The sequence below is a fragment of the Poromitra crassiceps genome (genome assembly GCF_964638095.1).
Source record: "Poromitra crassiceps genome assembly, chromosome: 17".
Classification (NCBI taxonomy): Eukaryota; Metazoa; Chordata; class Actinopteri; order Beryciformes; family Melamphaidae; genus Poromitra; species Poromitra crassiceps.
This window is the reverse complement of record NC_139635.1, coordinates 21,086,947-21,111,940: the sequence shown is the minus strand read 5'-3', so window position 1 is coordinate 21,111,940 and position 24,994 is coordinate 21,086,947. Positions and strand designations below refer to the sequence as shown.

The 24,994-nt window shown below is 47.7% G+C and overlaps 1 protein-coding gene across 1 annotated transcript in view; it reads right to left on the bottom strand.

Moving 5' to 3' along the window:
- Positions 1-8,418: 8,418 nt before the first annotated feature.
- The window catches only part of LOC310792249 (uncharacterized protein), a gene marked incomplete at its 3' end in the record, with an annotated part of 330,076 nt that continues 313,500 nt past the window's right edge, over positions 8,419-24,994 (bottom strand). The window contains exons 6-8 of the mRNA XM_083653974.1: positions 23,905-24,018; positions 8,959-9,072; positions 8,419-8,550 (exon numbers count right to left, since the gene is read on the bottom strand). Of these exons, the coding sequence (XP_083510100.1) occupies positions 8,419-8,550; positions 8,959-9,072; positions 23,905-24,018 (360 nt within the window). The remainder of the gene's footprint in view (positions 8,551-8,958; positions 9,073-23,904; positions 24,019-24,994) is intronic.

Below are 24,994 nucleotides of genomic sequence, written 5' to 3'. Positions count from 1 at the left end.
GTGTCACGATACCCTCAGTTCACGATACGATACGCTACACGATATTGGGTTCACGATAACGATACGATACGATATTTATTAGTTTTTTTACAAAACTTGAATAACGAAAATATATGACTGGAAAAAAAGTCTTATTTGAAATACACAAAATGCAAAACAAATGATGTTGTTGGAAATTGTTATAATAACTAGAAAACGACATGGAAGATAATTGGCTTATATTGCAATATAATGTGTCACACTGTCACAAACTAAACGTTTGTTGCATGGCAGGCCTAAAAGAAAAATAAACTATACAATCTATATCTTAACTTATGCAGGCAACGAGCTGTGTATTGTGTAGGCTACTATCTTATGTAATTGTCATCCTCTTAAGGAGGATGATTCCTCTTCAATGAATTCTCTGACTGCACTATATGTTGAGCGTTGCGGAGCGTTAATTGACGATTGAAACGTAGTATCAAGTTAACGTTACTCGTACAATTAGACATGGTAATCGTAACGTACAATTTGAAATTGTTTCGGGAGTACAGAGCTGCATCCCCTAATGACAGATAGCCTATTATGCGCACATTAGACGCATTCAGAGCGAGATTAATTTGTAGGCTATACTATTAACTGCTTACCCTACATGGTGTGCCCGTGGAAACAATGGCACAAACTAGTTCATTTCAGACTTCTGTAGGTCTAGTCTTTAGAGATGAGGAGAGACACCTCGTCTGCCACGGACCGGCGGGGTCTCCCTGTCAGAGTGTCCGTCTGCGCCTCTGACAGTGCAGGCGGCAGACACACAGCCAGTGCGCTGCTGTCATCCACTGAAACACGCGGTCCGCATTGGGATAACCGCACGGGGAAATGTGAATTGTGTTGCGTAAACTTCGCCAGCAATGCATTAGTCTATAAATAGCGCATTTAATCTTGTCGGTTATTTAATGAGCGTCGGTTTAGTCCCCATTTCAAGCAAAGTAATGAAAAAGATAGAGAGAGAATACAGATCAGTGCCGGCCCGTCAGTGCAGCATGTTCAGAGGTTATTTTTCTCGGGATATAGTTTTTCATCTCCACGATATCGTCACGTTTTGTATCGCGCAATTTCATGGGACTTTAGTATCGCGAAATTTCGTGGGACGAAATATCATGACATCCCTAGTGAGGAGTGAAACAGTATTGCAGGAAGAATGACAACGTTTTTGTGTGAGGACTGAAGGCGTTTCAGAGCACACCCGATGCCGTTTACGATGAGACACAAGAACTGGCAACGCTTAGCCAATACTCTGAGGGAGGAGGATGCCATAAAATGGTTGTCGTACACTAGGGCAGAGGTGCCCAAATTCTTTACTATGAGTATGAAGGGCCAAAATGTGAATGTTATGTGAAATTACATTACATTAAATGTATTATAACATTACATTAAATGTATTATATTTGATGGACAATTTACATTCCAAATCTAAAATAAATTTAAAAAATAAAAACATTATTAGAACTTTTATTAACAGTTTTTATTAGAGTTAGATTTAGAGTTGATTGAAAAAAAGCGTAAATATTTTCGAAGGCAAAGACACCTTTCTGACAGAAAGTGCATGCAACTCAAGGTGTGTAACCCTAATCCTAGAATCCATTCTCATTCAGATATCCTGAGGTCAGAGGTCAAGGGACCCCTTTAATACCCATCAAACTTTTTCCCTCGCCACAATTTTGCCAACATTTGGAGCGTTACTTAGCCCCCTTCCGGACTTTAGGTTGACATGGTTGGTCCCAATCGATTCAATGGTCTTCTAGTTTCATATGGTATGAGGATCATCACACTGGCTTTAAAAATGAGCCCGCTAGAGCCTCTGAAAGACAGTAATATAGCGCAGATTTATTTTATTTTATTTTTTCAAATCCATGGTGGGCCAAAACAAACGTGGGGCGGGGCAAAGTTGGCCCGCGGGCCCCAAATTGGTCACCCATGCACTAGGGCAATGGTTCTCAAACTTTTCACGTCAAGGACCACTAAACTGACACAAATTAGACTAGTACTCCGTTGGTACAATTTTGCCTTTTAGATGTTTTATCACAGAAAGTGTATGAAACTAAATAGTCAAAACTCAAATAGTCAAAATAGTCATACATTCTGCCATTGTGTTCCTTATTATAGTGAAAATAAATTATCACACTTTTTGAACCCCCTCAAGGACCCTTAGGGGTCCCCGGACCCCACCTTGAGAACCACAGCACTAGGGAGATGGAGCCATGGCAGCTTAGACCAGCTTAAGATGGTTGTGTTGATGAGAGCTCGCAGTTGGAACCCATCCGCACCATGGGCGACCGTGCCTTCTGCTCGGCTGCACCGCACCTCTGGAACAGTCTTCAAAACCACCTAAGAGCAGCAAGGACTCTCGGCTCTTTCAAGGCAAACCTAAAAACCTTTTTATTTAGGAAGGCTTTATTGTTTTATTTCGGTGCTAATGTAACCAAATGAATGTGAGTCCTTGTGAGCCCCGAGTGGTAGCGAGTAGGTTGGTTAAACTCACTCCCCCAGTATAAAGGCACGTTAATCAGCTCCGCCAAGGGAGCTAGCTCTCTTGGAGCAATGGTTAGCGTGTCCATCCAGCAAGCTGAAGGTCGGCAGTTCCAATCCACCCCTGGGCAAGCCCTTAACATGGGTTGCTGCAAGTACCACCAACAGAACGCCGTTACACTAACTTTTTAACTATTATCAGTACTATCTGTTGTTATGTTTGTGAAAAGTGCGGTATAAATAAAATGCATTATTTATTAATATTATTATCTGCAGGCGAAGGCTAATTTGCTCTTGGCAGCCCCCCTCAGGCTAGGTGTAGCGTACAGGCTGAGGGGCCAAATGCTTGTGACCCTGAGATACCTGCTGAAGATGCAGAAGGTTCCCAACAATGTGAATGCTCTGATCACCCTTCACCAAGGAAGACCACCATGAGGAAGAACTTGCATCACCATACAGTCCACCTTGAATCAGCACTTGCAGCACGATCCCAGCCAGCTGCCAGCTGGCTGCCATGCAAAGAACTGTACTTTGTTACACCATGAGGGACATTGCTTTAGAAAAAATAAGAATATCTATATTGTTTATTAACTCATTGAGTGCCAGCCACTTTTGGAGAACGGACGCTCCCAGTGCCAGAGTTTTCAGAGCGTTTTCAGTGATTTCTCGAGGCCCACAGAATATTGTGTGATATTACTATGTAAACACCGAACACGCATGTGTTTGTAACCAAATGAATGTGAGTCCTTGTGAGTCCCGAGTGGTAGCGAGTAGGTTGGTTAAACTCACTCCCCCAGTATAAAGGCACGTTAATCAGCTCCGCCAAGGGAGCTAGCTCTCTTGGAGCAATGGTTAGCGTGTCCATCCAGCAAGCTGAAGGTCGGCAGTTCCAATCCACCCCTGGGCAAGCCCTTAACATGGGTTGCTGCAAGTACCACCAACAGAACGCCGTTACACTAACTTTTTAACTATTATCAGTACTATCTGTTGTTATGTTTGTGAAAAGTGCGGTATAAATAAAATGCATTATTTATTAATATTATTATCTGCAGGCGAAGGCTAATTTGCTCTTGGCAGCCCCCCTCAGGCTAGGTGTAGCCTACAGGCTGAGGGGCCAAATGCTTGTGACCCTGAGATACCTGCTGAAGATGCAGAAGGTTCCCAACAATGTGAATGCTCTGATCACCCTTCACCAAGGAAGACCACCATGAGGAAGAACTTGCATCACCATACAGTCCACCTTGAATCAGCACTTGCAGCACGATCCCAGCCAGCTGCCAGCTGGCTGCCATGCAAAGAACTGTACTTTGTTACACCATGAGGGACATTGCTTTAGAAAAAATAAGAATATCTATATTGTTTATTAACTCATTGAGTGCCAGCCACTTTTGGAGAACGGACGCTCCCAGTGCCAGAGTTTTCAGAGCGTTTTCAGAGATTTCTCGAGGCCCACAGAATATTGTGTGATATTACTATGTAAACACCGAACACGCACAGAGAACGAGCTGGCTCTATTGTATCATCAGCAAAAAAAAGTTTATTGATACCATTTTCCGTTCTTTAGTTATGAGCCGGAGAAGATAGGTCGTTTTGAGCAAATACAGGCGTTTCAAATTATTAGCTGAGATATTCCGCCTTTTGTGAAATGAAGCATTTCAAGCACATTCACTGAGTCTGAAGATAATATTTTCTGATGTAGTGATGTGGTGTAGTTGTGTGATGCCCTGCGTGCCCCACCCCCCTCTCCCCCCCTCCCCCCCTCAGCTGCAAACTCCTCCCCACACTAACACGTACCCACTCTATTTTCGGAGCGCTCCGTTTTTGTTCCCAGCGCGATACGGAAATGCCAAACCGGACTGCAGGGAAAGGTTTGGCCCTTTGGCGTCGGGTGCTGCCTTTCTGGCGGCTAATCGTGTGGATAAACTATGCAGACAGACAGACAGAGGCAGAGGGGGGGCTCAGTTGTGGGAGCGGATTGACTTCTGTTCGCAGCCAACGTCAGCTGCAGACAGAGCAATCTATATGGCTCTGGCTGCAGCATGCATCGGTTTCTCTTTGATCACGGCTTTTTCCAGCTGTTTTCCGGACCTTTCTCTAATCTGGAGAGCACTGTCGCCACCTAATGAGTCCGTAAAATAGGTTATACACCTTCAATAGCTCCCATATTTGTACAGGAGATGCCCGAGGCTTTGATCCACGTCCCACCGTCAAAAAACGCATTTGACGTCGATCGACGTCCTTGGCACTCTACGTCACTATTTACTTTGACGTCGATCGACGTCCTTGGCACTCAATGAGTTAAGAGGTTGAATTGGTTAAAGTTATGATTAGTTGAGTTAAGTATTTTAAGTTTAAGTATATTAAGTTTTTATGTTATCTTTGTTTAATCTGCAAAGGACCTGTCAGGGATAAGCTGCCAATTCAAGGTGGCTGCATCTGTATCTTCAGTAGCTCCTGCAGCTTCTGCTTGGAGCAAATCATCTCTGATGTTTACCTCACCTTTTTGAGAGTAGAGTATGACTGGTCCTGATCCATGGTGGCTGGATTGAGGCTCTGGTAGGTGGAGTCTGGATTGGATTTGGAGGCTGGAGCAGAGTTCTTATTGGTAGGAATCTGCAACAAACAATGTGAAGTTTAGCAAGGTGACAATACATGACAGGACACCTCAAATAGAGTGTGAGCCATGGAAATAGTCCTACATCTTGCATGTACCGTACATCTGTCCTGCATTAACTCTACAGACTATAAACTGTTTATAGCAGTGGTTCTCAACCTTAGGGCTGCGACCCTTAGTGGGGTCGCCAATTCAAGGTGGCTGCATCTGTATCTTCAGTAGCTCCTGCAGTTTCTGCTTGGAGCAAATCATCTCTGATGTTTACCTCACCTTTTTGGCGATGAAGAAGAGTATCGGGATGTGGTGGCTAACTTTGTCACATGGTGTGAGCAAAACCACCTGCACCTCAAGTGTCAAAGACAAAGGAGCTGGTGGTGGACCTGAGGAGGGTCAAGGCTCCGGTAACCCCTGTTTCAATCCACGGGGTCAGTGTTGACATAGTAGTGGAGGATTACAAGTACCTTGGAGTGTACATTGACAATAAACTGGACTGGGCTAAGAACTCTGATGCACTCTACAAGAAGGGGCAAAGCCGTCTCTACTTCCTGAGACGGCTGAGGTCCTTCAACGTCTGCCGGACCATGCTGAGGATGTTCTATGAGTCGGTAGTGGCTAGTGCCTTCCTGTATGCTATAGTCTGCTGGGGCAGCAGGCTGAAGGCAGTGGACGCCAACAGACTCAATAAACTGATTCGTAAGGCCAGGGACATTGTGGGGCTGGAGCTTGGCTCTCTGACAGCGGTGTCGGAGAAGAGAACGCTGTCCAGGCTACGCTCCATCATGAGCAATGACTCTCACCCACTCCTCGGCGTGCTGGTCAAACACAGGAGCACGTTCAGTGAGAGGCTGATCCCACCCAGATGCAACACAGAGAGGCACAGGAAATCATTCCTGCCTGTGGCCATTTTACTCTTTAACGCCTCACTTAGAAGAGCACCTCGGAGACACTCAGTCTCCCTGAGTCTCCCTAATATAATTCCAGTGTGCAATAACTGCAATTTGACACGTACTGTACATTCTACTTTATTCTACTTTATTCTACTTACTCTACTTTATTTTAGTTTACTCTATTGCATTTTACTGCATTTTACTTATTGTATTGACTGTTTACGTTTAGGGAGATACTGTGTGATACTGTGTTATGTTATGTGTGTTCAGTGCGAGCAGCTGTAACTTGTCCCAATTTCCCCCTCGGGGATCATTAAAGTCTTTCTGATTCTGATTCTGATTCAAATAGGGTCGCCTGACATTTAAAAAAAAACAAGAACAAATACAAAAACAAAAACCTTTTTTTTTTTTACACCACACAATTTAAACCTAGCGCAGATTATTAGGGTCACTTAGGTGTTTTTTTTTAGTTCTGAGTTTAGTGAAAGTGATAATCTCTAAGATTTCAGTTTTGTTCTCTTGGGTGACACCTATGGCGATGAGTGGTAATTGCAGGTGAGATCCAAACAGTGTCAATATCAGATGGTGACTTCTTTTAATTAAAATGTTTGAGATTATACCTTTAAATCAGGATTCGGACAATAAAGGCGGAATTCTGAAAATAAAATCAGAATTTTGAGATTAAAGTCAGAATTCTCAGAATAAAGTCATGAATTCTGAGGGAAAAAGAAGCATACATGTGACATCACTGACGATGTCACTGATCGACGGTGTACCGGAATTTGAATGTCTATAGAGTCCCTAGATTTTTGTGATGTCAAAATCTGGTCACGAGCCAAAAAAGGTTGGGAACCCCTGGTTTATATTATGAACATTTTAAACTTTAAAGGATTTTGCGTTTTCCAAAATTTGATTGATGATGAGGCTCTCGTCAAAGGATGGCATGCAACCTATAGACAAGTTTCCTGGGCACTTCCGGTTTGCTTTCGGACTCGGCCGCGATATGTCTGTCTCTTCTGGAATACAGAGAAGCGTAATGTGCTAGCGTAGTAGCCATAGCGACCGCCGAAACAATGCAAACTTGGGATCATTCTCCGAGTCTCCCGTGTAACGAAAGAGTGTCTATCCCACACCCGTTGACAGTGGACACATGGGAAGATAATATGTGTAAATGGCCGAACGTAACTACAGGCAGGATTATAGCGTATTTTGAGGAATCAATGGCGGTGGACGGCAACGCGATGAACAATCTCAAAAGCTCCGAAGCTTACCAATATCTCCACAGCAACAAAGTAGGTTTGGTATGTTGTAACGCTATGTATTTCATCAAATTACCGACAGTCAGGCTATCTCCCGTTGTGAATGAATATTACGGCTATTATTCCAGTGTTGTCATTAAGAGGCCGATTTCGCAGCAAGAATATTTAATTGGTCGGCACGTCGTTCTCAGTAAGGACGCTTTCGTTATTGAAACAGACAACATGCATGCATGCTCCTACTGTAGCCTATCTATCTGCATTTGCAGACACTCATGAACCCATATCTTCTGGACATTGCCTTGAGGAAAAAACAGCGTTAGCTAAAAGTAATAAGTGCGACAGTGTCAGTGCAGACAGCGCACAACTTGAATCTCCAGCAATAGGCTATGCACCTTAATCTCTCCCACTCCACACCTGGCACCTGCGGCAGCTCTCCTGCACTCAAGATTCCAGATTCCAGATTCCAGATTTTTATTGTCACTCCGTAGTACAAGTATCACGTGTGAAATTCTTGTGCTGTAGACTCCGTTACAACATAGTGCAAAAAAAACAAAAAAAAAAAAACAAACAAGAGGCAACAAGCAATAAAGCAGTAAGACACGCCACAGACAGTGGCGTATTCACTGCACATATGTGCAAATGGCACTCATTCTCGGCTCCCATGTGGCTTTATTTGTGGTAAGCATTTTGATTCATCTCCTCATCATACGAGCGTCGGGCAACAAGCACGAGCCATTGATTGATTGATTGATTCACCTGATGTAGGTAAAAAGGCTTTTTACCTCCGCTAAATTGACAGCCTACGTCGGGTCTCTTTTGCTTTTGACGGCGGCAGGCACGCTTCTGTTTCTTTCCTGCCGTCTTGCTGGCCTCGGCTGAAGTAGGCTACTTGTTAATAAGTCTCTATTTAAGTCGTAGCTTATTGGCAACATCACTTAGGCTGCTGTGGACGCAATGTGGACTTAACCGGAAGCCGGGGACATATAAGGTTGCTATGGCGCCACCCTAGGCCAGCGCGTGGAAACTTGTCTATTCTCCATTGAAGTCGGCTGCTGCCGTTTCCCAGCAACATTGCTTACAGAAGGTCGGCTTGGAACCAAAAACAACTGAAGTAAGCCACTAGGGAGATGGAGCCATGGCAGCTTAGACCAGCTCAAGATGGTTGTGTTGATGAGAGCTCGCAGTTGGAATCCATCTGCAGACGGAGGCTAATTTGCTCTTGGCCCCCCTCATGTGAGGTGTAGCCTACAGGCTGAGGGGCCAAACGCTTGTGACCCTGAGATACCTGCTGAAGATGCAGAATGTTCCCAACAATGTGGATGCTCTGACCACCCTTCACCAAGGAATAACTTGCATCACCATATAGTCCACCTTGAATTGGCGCTTGCAGCGAGCTGCCAGCTGGCTGCCATGCAAATAACTGTACTTTGTTACACCATGAGGGACATTGCTTTAGAAGAAAAATACAAATATCTATATTGTTTATTAAGAGGTTGAATTGGTGAAAGTTATGATTAGTTGAGTTACATGTAAGTTAAGTTTGTGTATATTAAGTTAAGTTTTTGTGTTATCTTTGTTTAATCTGCCAAGGACCTGTCAGGGATCAGCCGCCAATTCAAGGTGGCTGCATCTGTATCTTCAGTAGCTCCTGCAGTTTCTGCTTGGAGCAAATCATCTCTGATGTTTACCTCACCTTTTTGAGAGTAGAGTATGACTGGTCCTGATCCATGGTGGCTGGATTGAGGCTCTGGTAGGTGGAGTCTGGATTGGATTTGGAGGCTGGAGCAGAGTTCTTATTGGTAGGAATCTGCAACAAACAATGTGAAGTTTAGCAAGGTGACAAGACACGACAGGACACCTCAAATACAGTGGTAAACATGGAAACAGCCCTACATCTTGCATGTACCATACATCTGTCCTGCATTAACTCTACACACTATAAACAGTTTATATCATGCAAATCTTAAAGGATTTTGCATTTTCCCAAATTTGATTGATGATGAGGCTCTTGTCAAAGGATGGCATGCAACCTATTCTCCATTGAAGTCGGCTGCTGCCGTTTCCCAGCAACATTGCTTACAGAAGTTCGGCTTGGAACCAGAAACAACTGAAGGAAGCCACTAGGGAGATGGAGCCATGGCAGCTTAGACAAGCTCAAGATGGTTGTGTTGATGAGAGCTCGCAGTTGGAATCCATCTGCAGACGGAGGCTAATTTGCTCTTGGCAGCCCCCCTCATGTGAGGTGCAGTCTACAGGCTGAGGGGCCAAACACTTGTGACCCTGAGATACCTGCTGAAGATACAGAAGGTTCCCAACAATGTGGATGCTCTAACCACCCTTCACCAAGGAAGACCACCATGAGGAAGAACTTGCATCACCATACAGTCCACCTTTGCCATGCAAAGAACTGTACTTTGTTACACCATGAGGGACATTGCTTTAGAAAAAATAATGAGAATATCTATATTGTTTATTAAGAGGTTGAATTGGTTAAAGTTATGATTAGTTGAGTTACATGTAAGTTAAGTTTAAGTATATTAAGTTAAAGGGGGCATATTATGCATTTCTTAATTTTGAATATATGTTGTTACAATCTTGGATGGTCATATTAAACATGGGCTAAGCTTCAAATAAACAGGTGAAGGTGTTTTAATGTTACCCCCATGAACCCTCCCTCCCCCCATGAAGTCTCGCAGACGAGAGGAGATGGATTTGTGCCGATTTGTGCAAGAGCCATAGTCCTAGTGACGTCAGTAGAACTTGTTACCATGGTGATGCCAAGCCTAGCCCGTGCCCGTGCGCGCCCTAGCCTTCACCCGTCCGCCCTGCCCCTCCCCTATTCTGACATTCCAGTACACTGCCGACAGTAACTAACGCTGCTAGTTTCCACTCGTCTCGGCCGTATCTGCCTTTCACTTTATTTGTGTTTATCTGAGTATCTAGTAGTTCCTGATAGAAGTCCTGGTTAAAAGCTGTAGCGGTAAGCAGTGTCCAGTCATTTAAAGTCAGTGAGTTCCTTCAGTCTTGGTGCTGGCTTTGTGCTGTGTGTCGGATGTGTTATACTAGGCAGGACGAACCCCCCGCTCTAATGTAATCACAATGGGAGATTTCTGTATTCTGGCCTAATTTCAATCTAGTATTAAACAGACTATTGGTTCATGTTGGAATAAAAAACACTGCTTGCATCGATAAATATGCACCATTACTACTACAAAGTGAAAAAATAATTTTGAAAAAGACCGAAATAATAAGTTAAATCGAGCTCTGTTTAGAGGGGGAAAATCAGCGTCTCAGGCTGCCTGGAGAAAAACGGCACACCAAAAAATCGTCACTCCTCGCCTTTGAGAGTAAATCCCCAACTGGATTTTTTTATTTGACCATTGGTCTGTCACTTCAATTATAGCCAACCCCTATGTACACGTCATGGTGAATGTTTCCTTTTGATTGGTTTGAGTTATACTGACGAAAATCGCGTAATTTCCCTTCAGTCCCTTCGTTACTCTCGATTGAACTTTGAGGAAACATCGAGGTAGCTGCAGCCAAACACAGCGTCCTCTGCCCCTTCCTCTCCCTCTCCCTCTCCCTCTCCCTCTCCCTCTCCCTCTCCCTCCCTCTCTGCACGATTGTGATTTGCAGTGGTTCTCAACGTGGGGTCCGGGTCCTCTGGGCAGAGGTTTGCAAACACAAACTTCCTCGCGCTGCCCGCCTGGAGTATTTCGGAGGGTGGGGGTTCTTAAAGGGACAGGACCTAAAACAGAGCGTTTCAGGGGAGGTACGGTGGTGTAGTGGTAAGCACTATCGCCTCACAGCTCGAAGGTCGTGGGTTCGATTCCCACCTGGGGACGAGGTGAACGCTGAAGGAATGCGTGCCCGTCCGCATGTCCTCGAGTGCCCACCGCCCGGGTGGGGTCGGCAAAAGGGCCTTTCTGTGTGGAGTTTGCATGTTCTCGCCGTGCCTCCCGGGGGTTCTCTTTCGACATTCGTTTCGGTATCTCACTATGGGAACACGCCCTCTGCGCTGTTTCCTAGAAGCATTTATTGCATTACGCCAGTCCTGACTGGCTGACGGACGTGACGTCTGCTCCCTAGGGGGAGGGAGCTTCCCCTACTATAAGAGCCTGACGTCACGTCCTGACCCTCAGTCTAAAACCTCTTCTCGCTCCTGAAGCATACCTCGGAAGGACAGTACGGTGGATGAGGGACTAGCATCACTGCTTACAGAGCGAGCTTACACCTCGGGCAACGAGCGCTATCCCGACACGGTACGGTTCTACTTTCTGAGGCTAGTGGCTAGTTCGTATCCAAACGTTAGCTGCTACGGCTAGCCATCATACTAGCCTGAGCCAGGCCCGGCGCTAGGGGCGGGCCTGACCGGGCCGGGCCCCCCCATTCAACAAACTGGCCCCCCCATTCCAAAAAAAAAAAAAAAAAAAAATTTTTTTTTTTTGCTAAACGTTTTTCCGTTTTTCTGTTTTAAAGTTTAACATGGAATCTGGCTGTCATTAGGCATTGATTAACTGAATGCTATTGCTAACTGTTACTTTGAACATCCATTTGCAATGATTCTGGCTGGATATTAACTATTGTAAATTTGTCACAATGAATGCAATTTGTGCACAATGTGTAAATACACTTAATATTAATTGTTTAGGCCTAATTATTTGTAAAGTCACAACACATTAGAGATGTGTGTAGTTCTTCACAGATTTAGCCTCTTCATTTTGCTCTCAAATGCACCAGGTTGACGAATTTTACTTTAAAATGTACAAAATCTTCTTCCGGGGGAGAATCCCCCCGGACCCCCCTTGGGTAGCTTGGCCCCCCCAAGCTAGTGGCAGGCCCCCTCTGTAACTTGGGTCTGGAGCCGGGCCTGGCCTGAGCGATGTCGGAGCCGGCAATTATCCCCACCACGGGTAAAGCCAACCCTCCGGCGGCGAGGATGTGCATTTGCGGCAATAAAATTTCGGGAGCAGACACTCACCAAGTGTGCTCAGCGTGCCTCGGGCTGCAACATGCCCAGGACGCGATGCTATCCCCGACTACCTGCGAGCACTGTGCACGCTTCTCGAACAAGACTCGCAGACGCAGGCTGGCACGCCAAGCCAGCATGCCGGCGACGGACCCTATGCTGGGGGTATCCACTCCCCCACCACAGGAACTAACTGAGAGCCCCCAAGGAGACATCCACGCGGGGGCGAGCTGGGGCGACCAGGTCGACGAGCTAATCCCTCTGATCGGCCCCGACGACGAGTTTGACGATGGCCTCGCGGCCGGGGAAGACGACGTCTTGGGCGAAGCCTCTGAGTCGGGAGACAAGCCTGTCAGCTTGGGCTCCGACGATGAGGAGGACAGCGGCTACGCGCCGTTTGACATCGCACCGGCTGCAAAGCCGGCGGCTGTGGGATTCTTCGGCGTCGGCCCTCCAGACCCGACTGCCGAAACGGACCTGCACGATGTTTGCCGGAGAGCGGCTGCGAAGCTAGGCGTAGTGTGGCCCGAAGCCCTCGCCGAGACCGCAAGGTCTCGTTACGAAGGGCGGAGACTGCCCACAACCAAGCCCTCGGCAAAGCAGCTGCTGCAGATTTTCCCTGAGTGCTTGGAGGAGGCTACCCGGTCATGGGATAATCCCCTAACGTGTAAGAACCCCGTCCTGGGAGGGTCGTCGTTAGATTGGGCCGGGATGGAAGAGAAGGGTTTCGCCCACCTGCCGCCGGTCGAACCGGTGTTGGCTTCCCACCTCCACCCCACTCAGAAGAACACCATGGCCTTGGCGGGGCCAGGCCTGCCCTCCAAGGCGGAGTGTTTCCAGTCATCACTGACGGAGAAAGGTTACAAGTGTGTCGCCACGTCAGTGAAGGCTTTGAATGCATCGTCCCTGCTAATAGCCTACCAGGCCGAATTGCAGGACGACATGCGAGCCTCACCCTCCACACAAGTGTGGGATGAGGTGTGAGTGGTCACGGATCTCTGCCTGCGTCTGCATAGATGCGCAGTTCAATCATCCGGACGTGCCATGGCGATGATGGTCACTCAGGAGAGGGCTAGATGGCTTAACCTATCCAGCCTGTCCCAGAGGGAGAAGACCCAGCTCCTGGACGTCCCCGTGGACCCTAAGGGCCTGTTCGGTCCAGCCGTTGCCTCCATGCAAAAACGCTGTGAGGAGAAAAAGAAGGAAGGTGAAGCGCTACACCTCTGCCTGCCCAGGAAAGCGCCACCCCCTCCCCACCCCGCTGCTGCACCCAGGCAGTTCGCCCAGGCTGCCGCCCGACCAGGCTACCGCGGTGGTCCCAAGCGACAGCCCTCCACCGGCCCACCCCAGACGGGCGGACGGGGACACGGCAAGCCGCCAGAACAGAGAGGCGCGTGGGTGAAGAAAACCTTCGCCGCCGTGGTGACGCAGGGAGACCAGGCTGGTCCTCCCGCCACGACGGGGGCAAGGAAGAAGAGGCGTACTTAGTGCGCTGTTGCCGGGGGAAGACGACGGGTCCAGTCAGACGACCGATTCGCTACCCCCGAGGAATGTTCTGTTCCTAAACCAGTTCCAGAGAGCATGTTCCGGCTCCAAGAGGCGTGCAGAGGCCACATCGGCGCTCACAGTTCACAGCCACGGGAAGAAGAGAAGGGTTTGCCCAGCAGAGAGCTCGGTGGAGCCACAGCTGTATCGCAAAAGTGTAACACAGTTCAAATGTTACACAAGCACATATCAGTGTCCCTCCCTTCCCAATGTAAAACGTTCATTAAAGATGTTTACAGGCGCGCATCCAGGCCACGAGCCGAGGGCGCAGCCCAATATTGTGAAAACAATAAAAGAAAAAACATTAAAAATAATGAATGTGGCGCAAGCCAGGAACATGAGCGGGCAAGTCCTCGTTACGCCACACGGGGGAGCCATTGCTCTGCCTATGGTGCAACGACCAAGCCAGCAAAACACAGTGAGTACGGGTGCCGCGAAGGCTCATCTCACAGTGCCTGCTCAGCCCGAGCTAGCAGCGAGGCCGGCTTTGGGCCCGCTTGCGGACCGGGCTCAGCAGTGGCGTGCGTGTGTGGCGTCAGATTGGGTCATAAAGACTGTAACAAAAGGTTACAGGCTCCAATTCGCATCAACACCACCGCGTTTCAACGGGATACTGCAGTCACAGGCCCGTGGGGAAAAAGCCCGTATTTTGCAGGAGGAAATAACCTCGCTGCAGAAGAAGGGGGCTATTCAGATGGTACCATCAGAACAAAACCACAGCGGGTTTTACTCGAGGTATTTTCTGGTCCCCAAGAAAGGAGGAAGTCTGCGACCGATACTGGATCTGCGGGCTCTGAACGGATACCTAAGACGGTACAGATTCAGGATGCTGACAAACGCAGCCGTATTACGCACTGTGCGTCCGGGCGATTGGTTTGCATCAATAGACCTGAAAGACGCCTACTTTCACATCCATATTTATCCGCCTCACAGAAAGTACCTCAGGTTTGCCTTCAAGGGAATAACCTACGAGTTCATGGTGCTCCCGTTCGGACTCTCACTGAGTCCCAGGGTATTTGTGAAATGCACCGAGGCAGCGATCGCCCCCCTGAGGGAGAGGGGCATTCGCTTGGCAACGTATATAGACGACTGGCTTATACTGTGTTATGTGACCAGCCAGTCTCCTCCTCTTCTTGCTCTCTCTCCCCTCCCTCTGGAGCTCCTGCTCTATCTTAATAGAGAGGTCCAGTAACGAGTCCGGAAATCATCGATGCTAACGCCCCTGGTTCCATACAGTTTTCGCCTATGGGAGTTTTGAATGGGTTTTTGGCGCGATGCTTCTAATAATCTCTCTGGGTAACGCTGGCTTAATCAAACGCGAACCAGTGTTTAGTAACATCATCTTCACACATGAAGACCACTTTTATGAGTTTTGAAGCTTTTACATGCCGTTAAACGGGCGGCTAGCTAGCAAACGGCTAAATGAGACTACACTGCTGAGTCGATGTAGATATATACGTCAATAACGTCACCACTTCAAAGGGCGAACACGGAAATTCTCTTTCCCTCACCTGGTTCAGCCCCGTTCAGCCCGAGGTAATCAGTGCACACATCAACAACAGTCCAGGTTGAGTGCTGACGTGACGTGAAGCCTATGCGACAGTGTGTAGTTCAGGATTAGCTTAGCTCGAGCATTTTACTTCTAGGGCTCGCATTTACGCTACAAAACTCATGAAAGTGGTCCTCATGTGTGAAGATTATCCCGCTGAACCTTGGTTCGCGTTTGATTAAACTTGCGTTGCCCACAGACATTATTTGAAGCATATCGCCAAAAACCCATTCAAAAATCCCATAGACAGAAACAGTGTGGAACCAGGAAGTTCGGGACTTCCGCATTCAGCCTACAAAAGTACGTCATCCCTGGACCTCTCTATTGCCTGAGCAGCAACACCTGGAGTCAATCAACCCAAGGGTTATTTAAATGGAGGTTGGAGTGGAGCATAAGGAAGCTTGCACACACACACAGCAGCAGCACCTGGAGAGGGCTCTCCTCTCCAGTGGGTAATATTACTTTGTACTTTCTATTTTAGTTGTACTTTGTTTTGGTTGTACTTTGTTTTGTTATTTTGTTTATTTGTTTAGGCTGAAGTCCCCGGTAGTTATATTTTCGAATGATCCTGTTTAACCCTTTGTTCTTTTTGTCTCTTCAGGACATTTAGCTGGCTTCGACAGCCCAAAGGGGTTGGCCCAGGCCTTTTCCTCAGTTTGGCCGGATCTTCAGCCTCCTTTCTTTATATTATTTGCTACTTTGGTCATTTTCTTCCTTTTTTGGTTAAAATAAACATTTGGATTATTGTACAACTGTCTGGTGTCCTAAATATGTTCTGGTCTTCTGTTGAGCCATATTTCATGTGTTGAAGACCGTAACATATTATGGGGGCTCGTCTCAAAGTTTTGTGATCTGTGCGGTGCGTAATCCCATTTTTCATCTTTTTCAGGGAACGCTGTTTTCCGCGCTGGTGCTGGTGGTCTGATTGCTTGGGCCTCAGTGTGGTAGCTGTGTTAAGGTACTGGTGATGGCAAACTGTGTCGGAGCAACTTTTTTTTCTCCATGTGTCCAATTGACATGTGTGTGTTGCTGGACATTTTGTGCTGTTTTGCTGTCATTCAAGTAACCTCTTATACATAGTTATTTTTGATCACTAGCTGTCTAAAAGCAATTTGTTTTCCTTCACATGTTGTCTAGTTGACAGTGTGAAGTGTTGCTTTGGGACGTTGTATTGTGCGCAATATTTTGGCTTAGTGCCTGTTGCCTGTTTGGTAACTTTTGCGCGCGTGTGTTGGACACCACTAATTAGGCTGCGGTGTGAGCAGTAATTTTTTTTTGTGTTACTGGTGTTGTGTGTTATCAGGCTTGAGACCTGATATTTTGTAGCTGACGGAGAACGTTTTGATAGTCTAGTCCAGAAAATGGGTGACTTTAATTTACAGGAGTTTGTGGCACAACCATCGCTTGGGGTTTTTCATAAATGTAGGCGAGATGATTTGATGTTAATCGCCGAACATTTTGAGGTCACTGTTTCCAGACAGGCGAATAAACAAACGATCAAATCAGAGCTATTGGCCGCGCTAACTGAGAAAGGCGTTTTGGCTGGTGCGTCGCCAGATGGGAAGTCTCCAGTGCACCTTACGGGGGACACGATCCGGGAGAAGGAATTAGAACTGGAGAGGTACCGTTTAGACCTACAGGCGAAAGAAATGGACAATAGCCATAGGTTGGAGCTTCGGAGAATGGAGGAGGAAACTAAAAGGCAGGAGATCCTTGAGGAAACTAAAAGGCATGAGATGCGCTTACGGGAGCTTGAAATAAAGCAGGCTTCCTCCTCCACTACATCCGAACCTCGGTCTGAAAGTCGTCGGTCTGATGACTTTGATGTGAATAAATGTATCCGCATGGTTCCTCTTTTTAGTGGGAAGGATGTGGATAAATACTTTGTCCTGTTTGAGCGTGTCGCGGTGACATTAAAATGGCCTAAACATATCTGGCCTCTGCTTCTTCAGTGCGTACTTACTGGTAAAGCGCAGGAGGCGTACGCATCCTTGTCTCCTGAATCAAGTCTTGATTATGATAATGTCAAAGTCGCTGTGCTTCGTGCGTATGAATTGGTTCCTGAGGCATATCGGCAGAAATTTCGCCACTTCAGGAAAATGGAAAATCAAACATACGTTGAGTTTGGTCACGAGAAAGAAACTCTGTTTGGTCGTTGGTGCCATTCTAAAAATGTGACTGACTTTGACAAACTTCGTGATCTGTTACTGGTGGAGGAGTTTAGGAACTGCATGCCAGGCAGAATTGCGACTTATATTAATGAGCAAAAAGTGTCCAAACTGTCTGAGGCAGCTGTCCTCGCGGATGAGTATGTACTCACTCACAGGGAGACGTTTGAGGGGTTTCATTCCTTCTCTGAGCGTAACGTTCCCGTAGCCAAACCTTCTTTCTTCCCACCTAGGCAGAGTGTATATGGGGAAGGAAAGCCTGGTGGTAGAGAGGGGGTGGGGTCTAAGGACAGAATTGTTTGTGCTTACTGTAAGAAGCGTGGTCACGCCATGAATACTTGTTTTGCCCTGGATAGAAAGAACACGGGTAAGCCAAAAGCAATTGTTCTGATAAAAACAGAAATCCCACCTAAAAAAGTTACCTTGGTGACAGGTAAAACCCCGCCCAGTCTACCTGTTCCAGTGGTTCCTGACCCAGTATTTGCTCCTTTCGTTATGAAGGGCTGTGTTTCTCTGACGGATGGAAGTCACAAAGTGCCGGTTTCCATCTTGAGAGACACTGCAGCTTCTCAGTCAGTGATTTTGAGTAGTGTGTTGCCATTATCGGAGGAAACCTCGGTTAGGTCCGATGCTTTAGTCCGGGGGTTTGGTATGGAGTTTGTGGGTGTCCCCCTGCATTTCATTTACATGGACTCAGACCTAGTTGAAGGGCGCGTCAAAGTGGGAGTTTGCTCGGAGTTTCCCATAGAAGGCGTGTCTTTTATTTTGGGAAATGATTTGGCTGGGGGCAAAGTACTTGTGAATCCTGAGGTTACGGCTGTACCTCTGTCTGAGCATCCAGCTGATTTGGTGCTCAAATTTCCAGAAGTCTTCTCTGTCTGCGCTATGACACGTGCAATGGCGAAAAGGGAGGGAGAGGATTTATCTGGGTTGAAAGAGGAAGTAGAGTTGGCTGATAGCTTTATGGCAAGTATTGATCAGTTGAACTCTTCTCCTGCTGCTTCTCCTCCAACTCAGAGTGCCTCTCCGGTGTCTTCTACCGCACCTCCGACTGTGTTTTCTTCTCCCGCGAGTGAGCTAGGCTCTGACATACGTATGTCACGGGAGCAGCTTATTATTGAACAGAAACGAGATCAGTCTCTGTCCCTTCTTTTTGATGCGGTTATTCCAGTTGATGATTTTGAGAAAACGCCTACTGGTTATTTTTTGAAGGGGGATGTGCTCATGCGTAAATGGACACCGTTGCGCGTATCCGTGGAGGATGATTGGGGTGTGGTGAACCAAATTGTAGTTCCGCAGGCCTTTAGAAGTGAAATCCTGAAATTGGCTCATGACAATCCACTTGCTGGCCATCTGGGGATAAATAAAACTTTTGATCGTGTGTTGCGATGCTTTTTCTGGCCGGGGCTTAAGGGCGACGTGCGGCAACATTGCAAAACATGCCATGTCTGCCACATTGCTGGTAAACCGAACCAAACCATCTCTCCATACCCGCTTTATCCAATACCAGTTGTTGGTGAGCCTTTTGAACTATGGTCCGACAAAAACACTAAAAACAGGAGTTTTGATCCAGGTGGTAAGGTATTGATATTGTTGCCTATCCCTGGTTCTGCTCTGCAGGCACGTTATAGTGGTCCGTACCTGGTCAAAGAGAAGGTTAATGACCGAGATTACATCATTGCCACTCCGGAGCGCAGGCGACTGAATAGGCTATGTCACATTAACATGCTGAAACCTTATCTTGACAGGGGGGCTGCCCTACCTTGTCCTGTTGGAGTTGAGGAGCTGTCCAGTGCTGAACTAAGCCAAAAGTCCGGTGTAGTTATGGGACTGTCCAGCGTGGGGCCTCCTGAATCCCAGGTTGACTTGCTGTTGCCTGATCCTGAAACCGATGATGACGTTGATGGCTTGTCTAATGCTGTCGTTCATGGACGGTTAAACATTTTTTTGAAATACTATCCAAACTGGATGACCGTTTTGCACATTTGATTCAGTCTCAGCGCGAGGATGTGGTCAGTTTAATGGAATGTCATTTATCTCTGTTTTCAGACGTGCCGAGTCAAACCCATGTGTTGCAAAACAACATTGATGCGAGTGATGTCGGAGCGGGTGCTGTCCTCCTGCAAGATGGAGATGATGGTGTGGAGCACCCGGTCTCGTATTACTCTAAGAAATTTAACCGGCATCAACGGGCGTACGCTGGGATTGAGAAGGAGGCCCTTGCTCTCTTATTGGCTCTCAAACACTTTGAAGTGTACGTCGGGGCGGCTAGTGCGCCTATTATAGTTTATACTGACCACAATCCTCTCGTTTTCATAAATCAGATGCGTAATTCGAATCGACGGCTCATGCGCTGGTCACTGTTCCTGCAGGCGTTCAACGTGGAGGTCAGACATATCAAGGGCAAGGATAATGTTCTGGCTGACACGTTGTCGCGCTGTTGGATGGACTGAATAGCCTCTATCATGTTCGGCTATTTACCATCTTAGGGGTGGGGGTGTTATGTGACCAGCCAGTCTCCTCCTCTTCTTGCTCTCTCTCCCCTCCCTCTGGAGCTCCTGCTCTATCTTAATTGCCTGAGCAGCAACACCTGGAGTCAATCAACCCAAGGGTTATTTAAATGGAGGTTGGAGTGGAGAACAAGGAAGCTTGCACACACACACAGCAGCAGCACCTGGAGAGGGCTCTCCTCTCCAGTGGGTAATATTACTTTGTACTTTCTATTTTAGTTGTACTTTGTTTTGGTTGTACTTTGTTTTGTTATTTTGTTTATTTGTTTAGGCTGAAGTCCCCGGTAGTTATATTTTCGAATGATCCTGTTTAACCCTTTGTTCTTTTTGTCTCTTCAGGACATTTAGCTGGCTTCGACAGCCCAAAGGGGTTGGCCCAGGCCTTTTCCTCAGTTTGGCTGGATCTTCAGCCTCCTTTCTTTATATTATTTGCTACTTTGGTCGTTTTCTTCCTTTTTTGGTTAAAATAAACATTTGGATTATTGTACAACTGTCTGGTGTCCTAAATATGTTCTGGTCTTCTGTTGAGCCATATTTCATGTGTTGAAGACCGTAACAACTGGCAGATTCACCCCAGCATATCCAGGCGCAGACCAGACAGCTTACGTCGCATCTGGGAGCCCTGGGTTTCACAATAAACTGGGAGAAAAGTGTTTTGACCCCCACTCAAAAGATCACTTTTATAGGTCTGCATCTAGATTCAGTTGTCTTCAGGGCACGTCTGTCGGCGGAAAGGGAGGAAGCCTTTCGGGCTTGTCTGACACTTTTTCGCAGAGGGGCGCTGCTAAAATTCAAGGTGTGTCTCAGGTTGCTGGGCCTGATGGCGTCAGCGCTTGTGGTGATCCCACTCGGCCGGTTATACATGAGGCCGGTTCAGCGGTGGGTGACGTCACTCAACCTGAGTCCGACGCACCACGGTCACCACGGGGTCTCCGTCTCATCGGCGTGCGCGCTCGCCCTGCGTCCTTGGAGACGCACAGCTTTCCTGACAACGGGCGTCTCATGGGGACGATCCTGGCAAGAAAAGTCGTTACGACAGATGCCTCTCTGACAGGCTGGGGAGCCGTGTTCGAGGGCAGACTAGCGAATGGCACATGGAGCTCACAGCTGAGGGGGTTTCACATAAACTTTCTGGAGCTCCAGGCGGTCTCGCTGACACTAAGGCATTTCCTACCCTTCCTGAAGGGGAGGCATGTCCTGGTCAGAACAGACAACACCACGGTGGTGGTGTATATCAACAGACAGGGTGGGCTGCGCTCCTACCGACTTCACATGTTGGCACACAGACTGACTGTGTGGAGCGACTCTCACTTGTTGTCACTGAGAGCCACGCATGTGCCGGGGATATTGAACCGGGCGGCAGATTTGCTGTCCCGGGGCAACCCCCGTTACAAGGATTGGAAACTTCACAGCGAGGTGATGTCCCAAATCTGGGTGAAATATGGTCGGGCGGAGATAGACCTGTTCGCGTCGGAAGAGGATGCTCAGTGCCCACTGTTTTATTCCCTGACCGGTCAGGCCGCGCCGATGGGGCTGGACGCCTTGGCACACGAGTGGCCGTGTGTCCCCCTGTACGCTTTTCCCCCATTAGAGCTGATCACTCCTACTCTTGCCAGAGTGAGAGAGAGGGGCCATGCTCTGATCCTGATAGCTCCACGCTGGCCGGGGAAAACCTGGCTGGCGGAGATAATTCAACTGCTGTGCGGCACGCCATGGCCTCTGCCTCTCCGCAGAGATCTCCTGATGCAGGCTCGCGGGGAGATCTTCCATCCTCATCCGGAGCGCATGGCCTTATGGGCCTGGCCCGTGAGAGGCAAAATCTGACTACTGTCGGGCTTCCACGAAGTGTCATTGAGACTATTCAGAGCGCCAGAGCCTCCTCTACGCGCTGCGCATACGATGGTAAATGGCGCGCGTTTGAGGAGTGGTGCGTAAAAGCCGGGGAGGTGGCTTTTCAGAGCCCCGTACCGGTGATCCTGACGTTTCTGCAGGGGCTGCTGGATAAAGGCTTGGCTTTCTCCACTGTCAAAGTGTACTTAGCCGCTATATCGGCGTGTCACATAGGCTTTGGGGACAAGACGGCGGGTCAGCATCCTCTCGTTTGTCGGTTTATGAAAGGGGCACGACGCCTGCGCCCGGTTTCAAGGGACTTGGCTGCCCCGTGGGATTTGGCTATGGTGCTTGAGGCGCTATCACGCCCACCTTTTGAGCCTTTACATCACGTAGAGCTTAAAATACTCTCCTTTAAGACCACTCTGTTGCTCGCTTTGGCTTCGGCTAAACGCGTGAGTGACATACATGCGTTGTCGGTGAATCCGGCGTGCATGCGGTTTTCAGGGGTGGATAAGGTGGTAATGAGACCCAATCCCGCTTTTGTGCCTAAGGTTTTCAACCCGGCAGTGCCATATCGCCCTATTGAGCTACATGCTTTTCATTCCCCTCCTTTTTCCTCGGGAGAGGAGGAGCGGCTTAATGCGCTTTGCCCGGTGCGGGCATTACGCATATACATTGACAGGACAGCTGGCTTCAGGAAGTCTGAACAGCTGTTTGTGTCGTGGGCTACGTCACACTTGGGGAAGCCTCTCACGAAGCAGCGTTTGTCACACTGGATCGTGGGGGCTATTACCATGGCGTATGATAGTAGGGGGATTCCTCCCCCTGAGGGTCTGCGGGCTCATTCCACGCGTGGAATGGCCACGTCATGGGCTCTGTTTCGAGGGATTTCTGTGGAGGAGATATGTGCGGCTGCCAGCTGGGCGACGCCTCACACCTTCACCAGATTTTACAGGTTGGATGTCACTGCGCCTACACTGTCTCACACAGTGCTGAGCGTGAGTTGAGACACCAACTGTCCCTGTTGACTATCGTAACTGGTTGTATTCTCGGTCTTCGAGGTAAGCTTGTCTGACAATACGGGAGTCTCTATATCCCATAGTGAGATACCGAAACGAATGTCGAAAGAGAACTTTAGGTTAAGAAATGAACCCCTGTTCTCTGAGACATTCGTGAGGTATCTCACCAGACAGCCCTCCTTGCCTGGAGTGAGGAAGAGGTTGTGCTTGCTTAGACTGAGGGTCAGGACGTGACGTCAGGCTCTTATAGTAGGGGAAGCTCCCTCCCCCTAGGGAGCAGACGTCACGTCCGTCAGCCAGTCAGGACTGGCGTAATGCAATAAATGCTTCTAGGAAACAGCGCAGAGGACGTGTTCCCATAGTGAGATACCTCACGAATGTCTCAGAGAACAGGGGTTAATTTCTTAACCTAAAGTTTCCTTTATATAGGAACCCCCTTCACAAAAACATGCAACATCCTGGTTGCTAGTGTGGTTCCTCCTCTGGTCGTTAAGGGCGCCTGTTCAGAGGGAGGGGAACTGGTTGGAATAGCGTGAACCTCCCACGTGCTATGTCCTACCGGTGAAGCTTCCTCTGTCAGGTGAAAAGAAGTGGCTGATGGACTGCCCATGTATCGGAGGAAGCATGGAAACAGTCTCGGCTCTCCCCAGATCGTCAGAGGGTGGAGTAGTAACCAGGATAAATAAATTAAATTAGCACTAACGGGGGATAAAATGGGATAAAAAAAATCGGGGAATTAAAAAAAAGCAAAAAAAAGCGTTTCAGACAGAGGGTGAACTGAAGGGGGCAGTGAGAGCCAGTACAAGATAAACAATGAGTTTTTTGAACTATGAATGATGCAATAAGTTACTCTACTGGAGGCCAACAATAAAATAATAATACATTATATTAGCAAAATATGGGCCCTTTAAGTTTTTGTGTTATCTTTGTTTAATCTGCCAAGGACCTGTCAGGGATCAGCAGCCAATTCAAGGTGGCTGCATCTGTATCTTCAGTAGCTCCTGCAGTTTCTGCTTGGAGCAAATGATCTCTGATGTTTACCTCACCTTTTTGAGAGGAGAGTATGACTGGTCCTGATCCATGGTGGCTGGATTGAGGCTCTGGTAGGTGGAGTCTGGATTGGATTTGGAGGCTGGAGCAGAGTTCTTATTGGTAGGAATCTGCAACAAACAATGTGAAGTTTAGCAAGGTGACAAGATGTGACAGCACACCTCAAATACAGTGGTAACCATGGAAACAGTCCCACATCTTGCATGTACCGTACATCTGTCCTGCATTAACTCTACACACTAAAAACAGTTTATATCATGCAAATCTTAAAGGATTTTGCGTTTTCCGAAATGTTATTGATGATGAGGCTCTTGTCAAAGGATGGCATGCAACCTATTCTCCATTGAAGTCGGCTGCTGCTGTTTTCCAGCAACATTGCTTACAGAAGTTTGGCTGGGAACCAAAAACAACTGAAGGAAGCCACTAGGGCCTAGTTCCTCATTGCGCGGCTTGCGAGACGATGGCGGCTCTAGACTCTTTCATTGGCGGCTCGCGACTGATATAAATAATACAATCACTGTCAAAACAATCCCCTCACTGTGGTGTCAAACTGCGTGGTTGCCAGGTTTGTAGCCCTTTGGAGCACCAAATGGTGGTTGAAACTCACCATATACCGGTAGCCTATCTGGCAACACTGCAAACAAGCCAATGTCTCGTGGAGGAATTGGGTCAGTGGGAGGGAGCAGAAGAGTGCTACATGTGTGAATGACAGGGCGTATTGTTGCAGCTGGCATTTCGTCGTTAACGACGAAATGCGCAAGCTGCAACAATCGAGTCACGTTAAACCCCCCTCCCAGCGTCAGAGTTTTAACGATAAGCAAAGCAGCTGTTTAGCCTACTGAGCTGGGTGTGGAGACCAGGAAAGCACAGGCTGTTTACTGAGCTGGAGGTGTGGAGCTGCATCCCAGAGAGAGCCAGACTGGAGATCTATGAAGACTTCTTCTTCTTGCTAAGAAACAGAAGGTTAGGCCTTCAACCAGCACTTCTCATGCTCTCATGTGGATAATTGTGCCACTGTGCATTGTGTGCAATGTCCTGTATGTCTGTGTGAACCATTGAGTTATAATATGAATGGAGAGAGCGTCC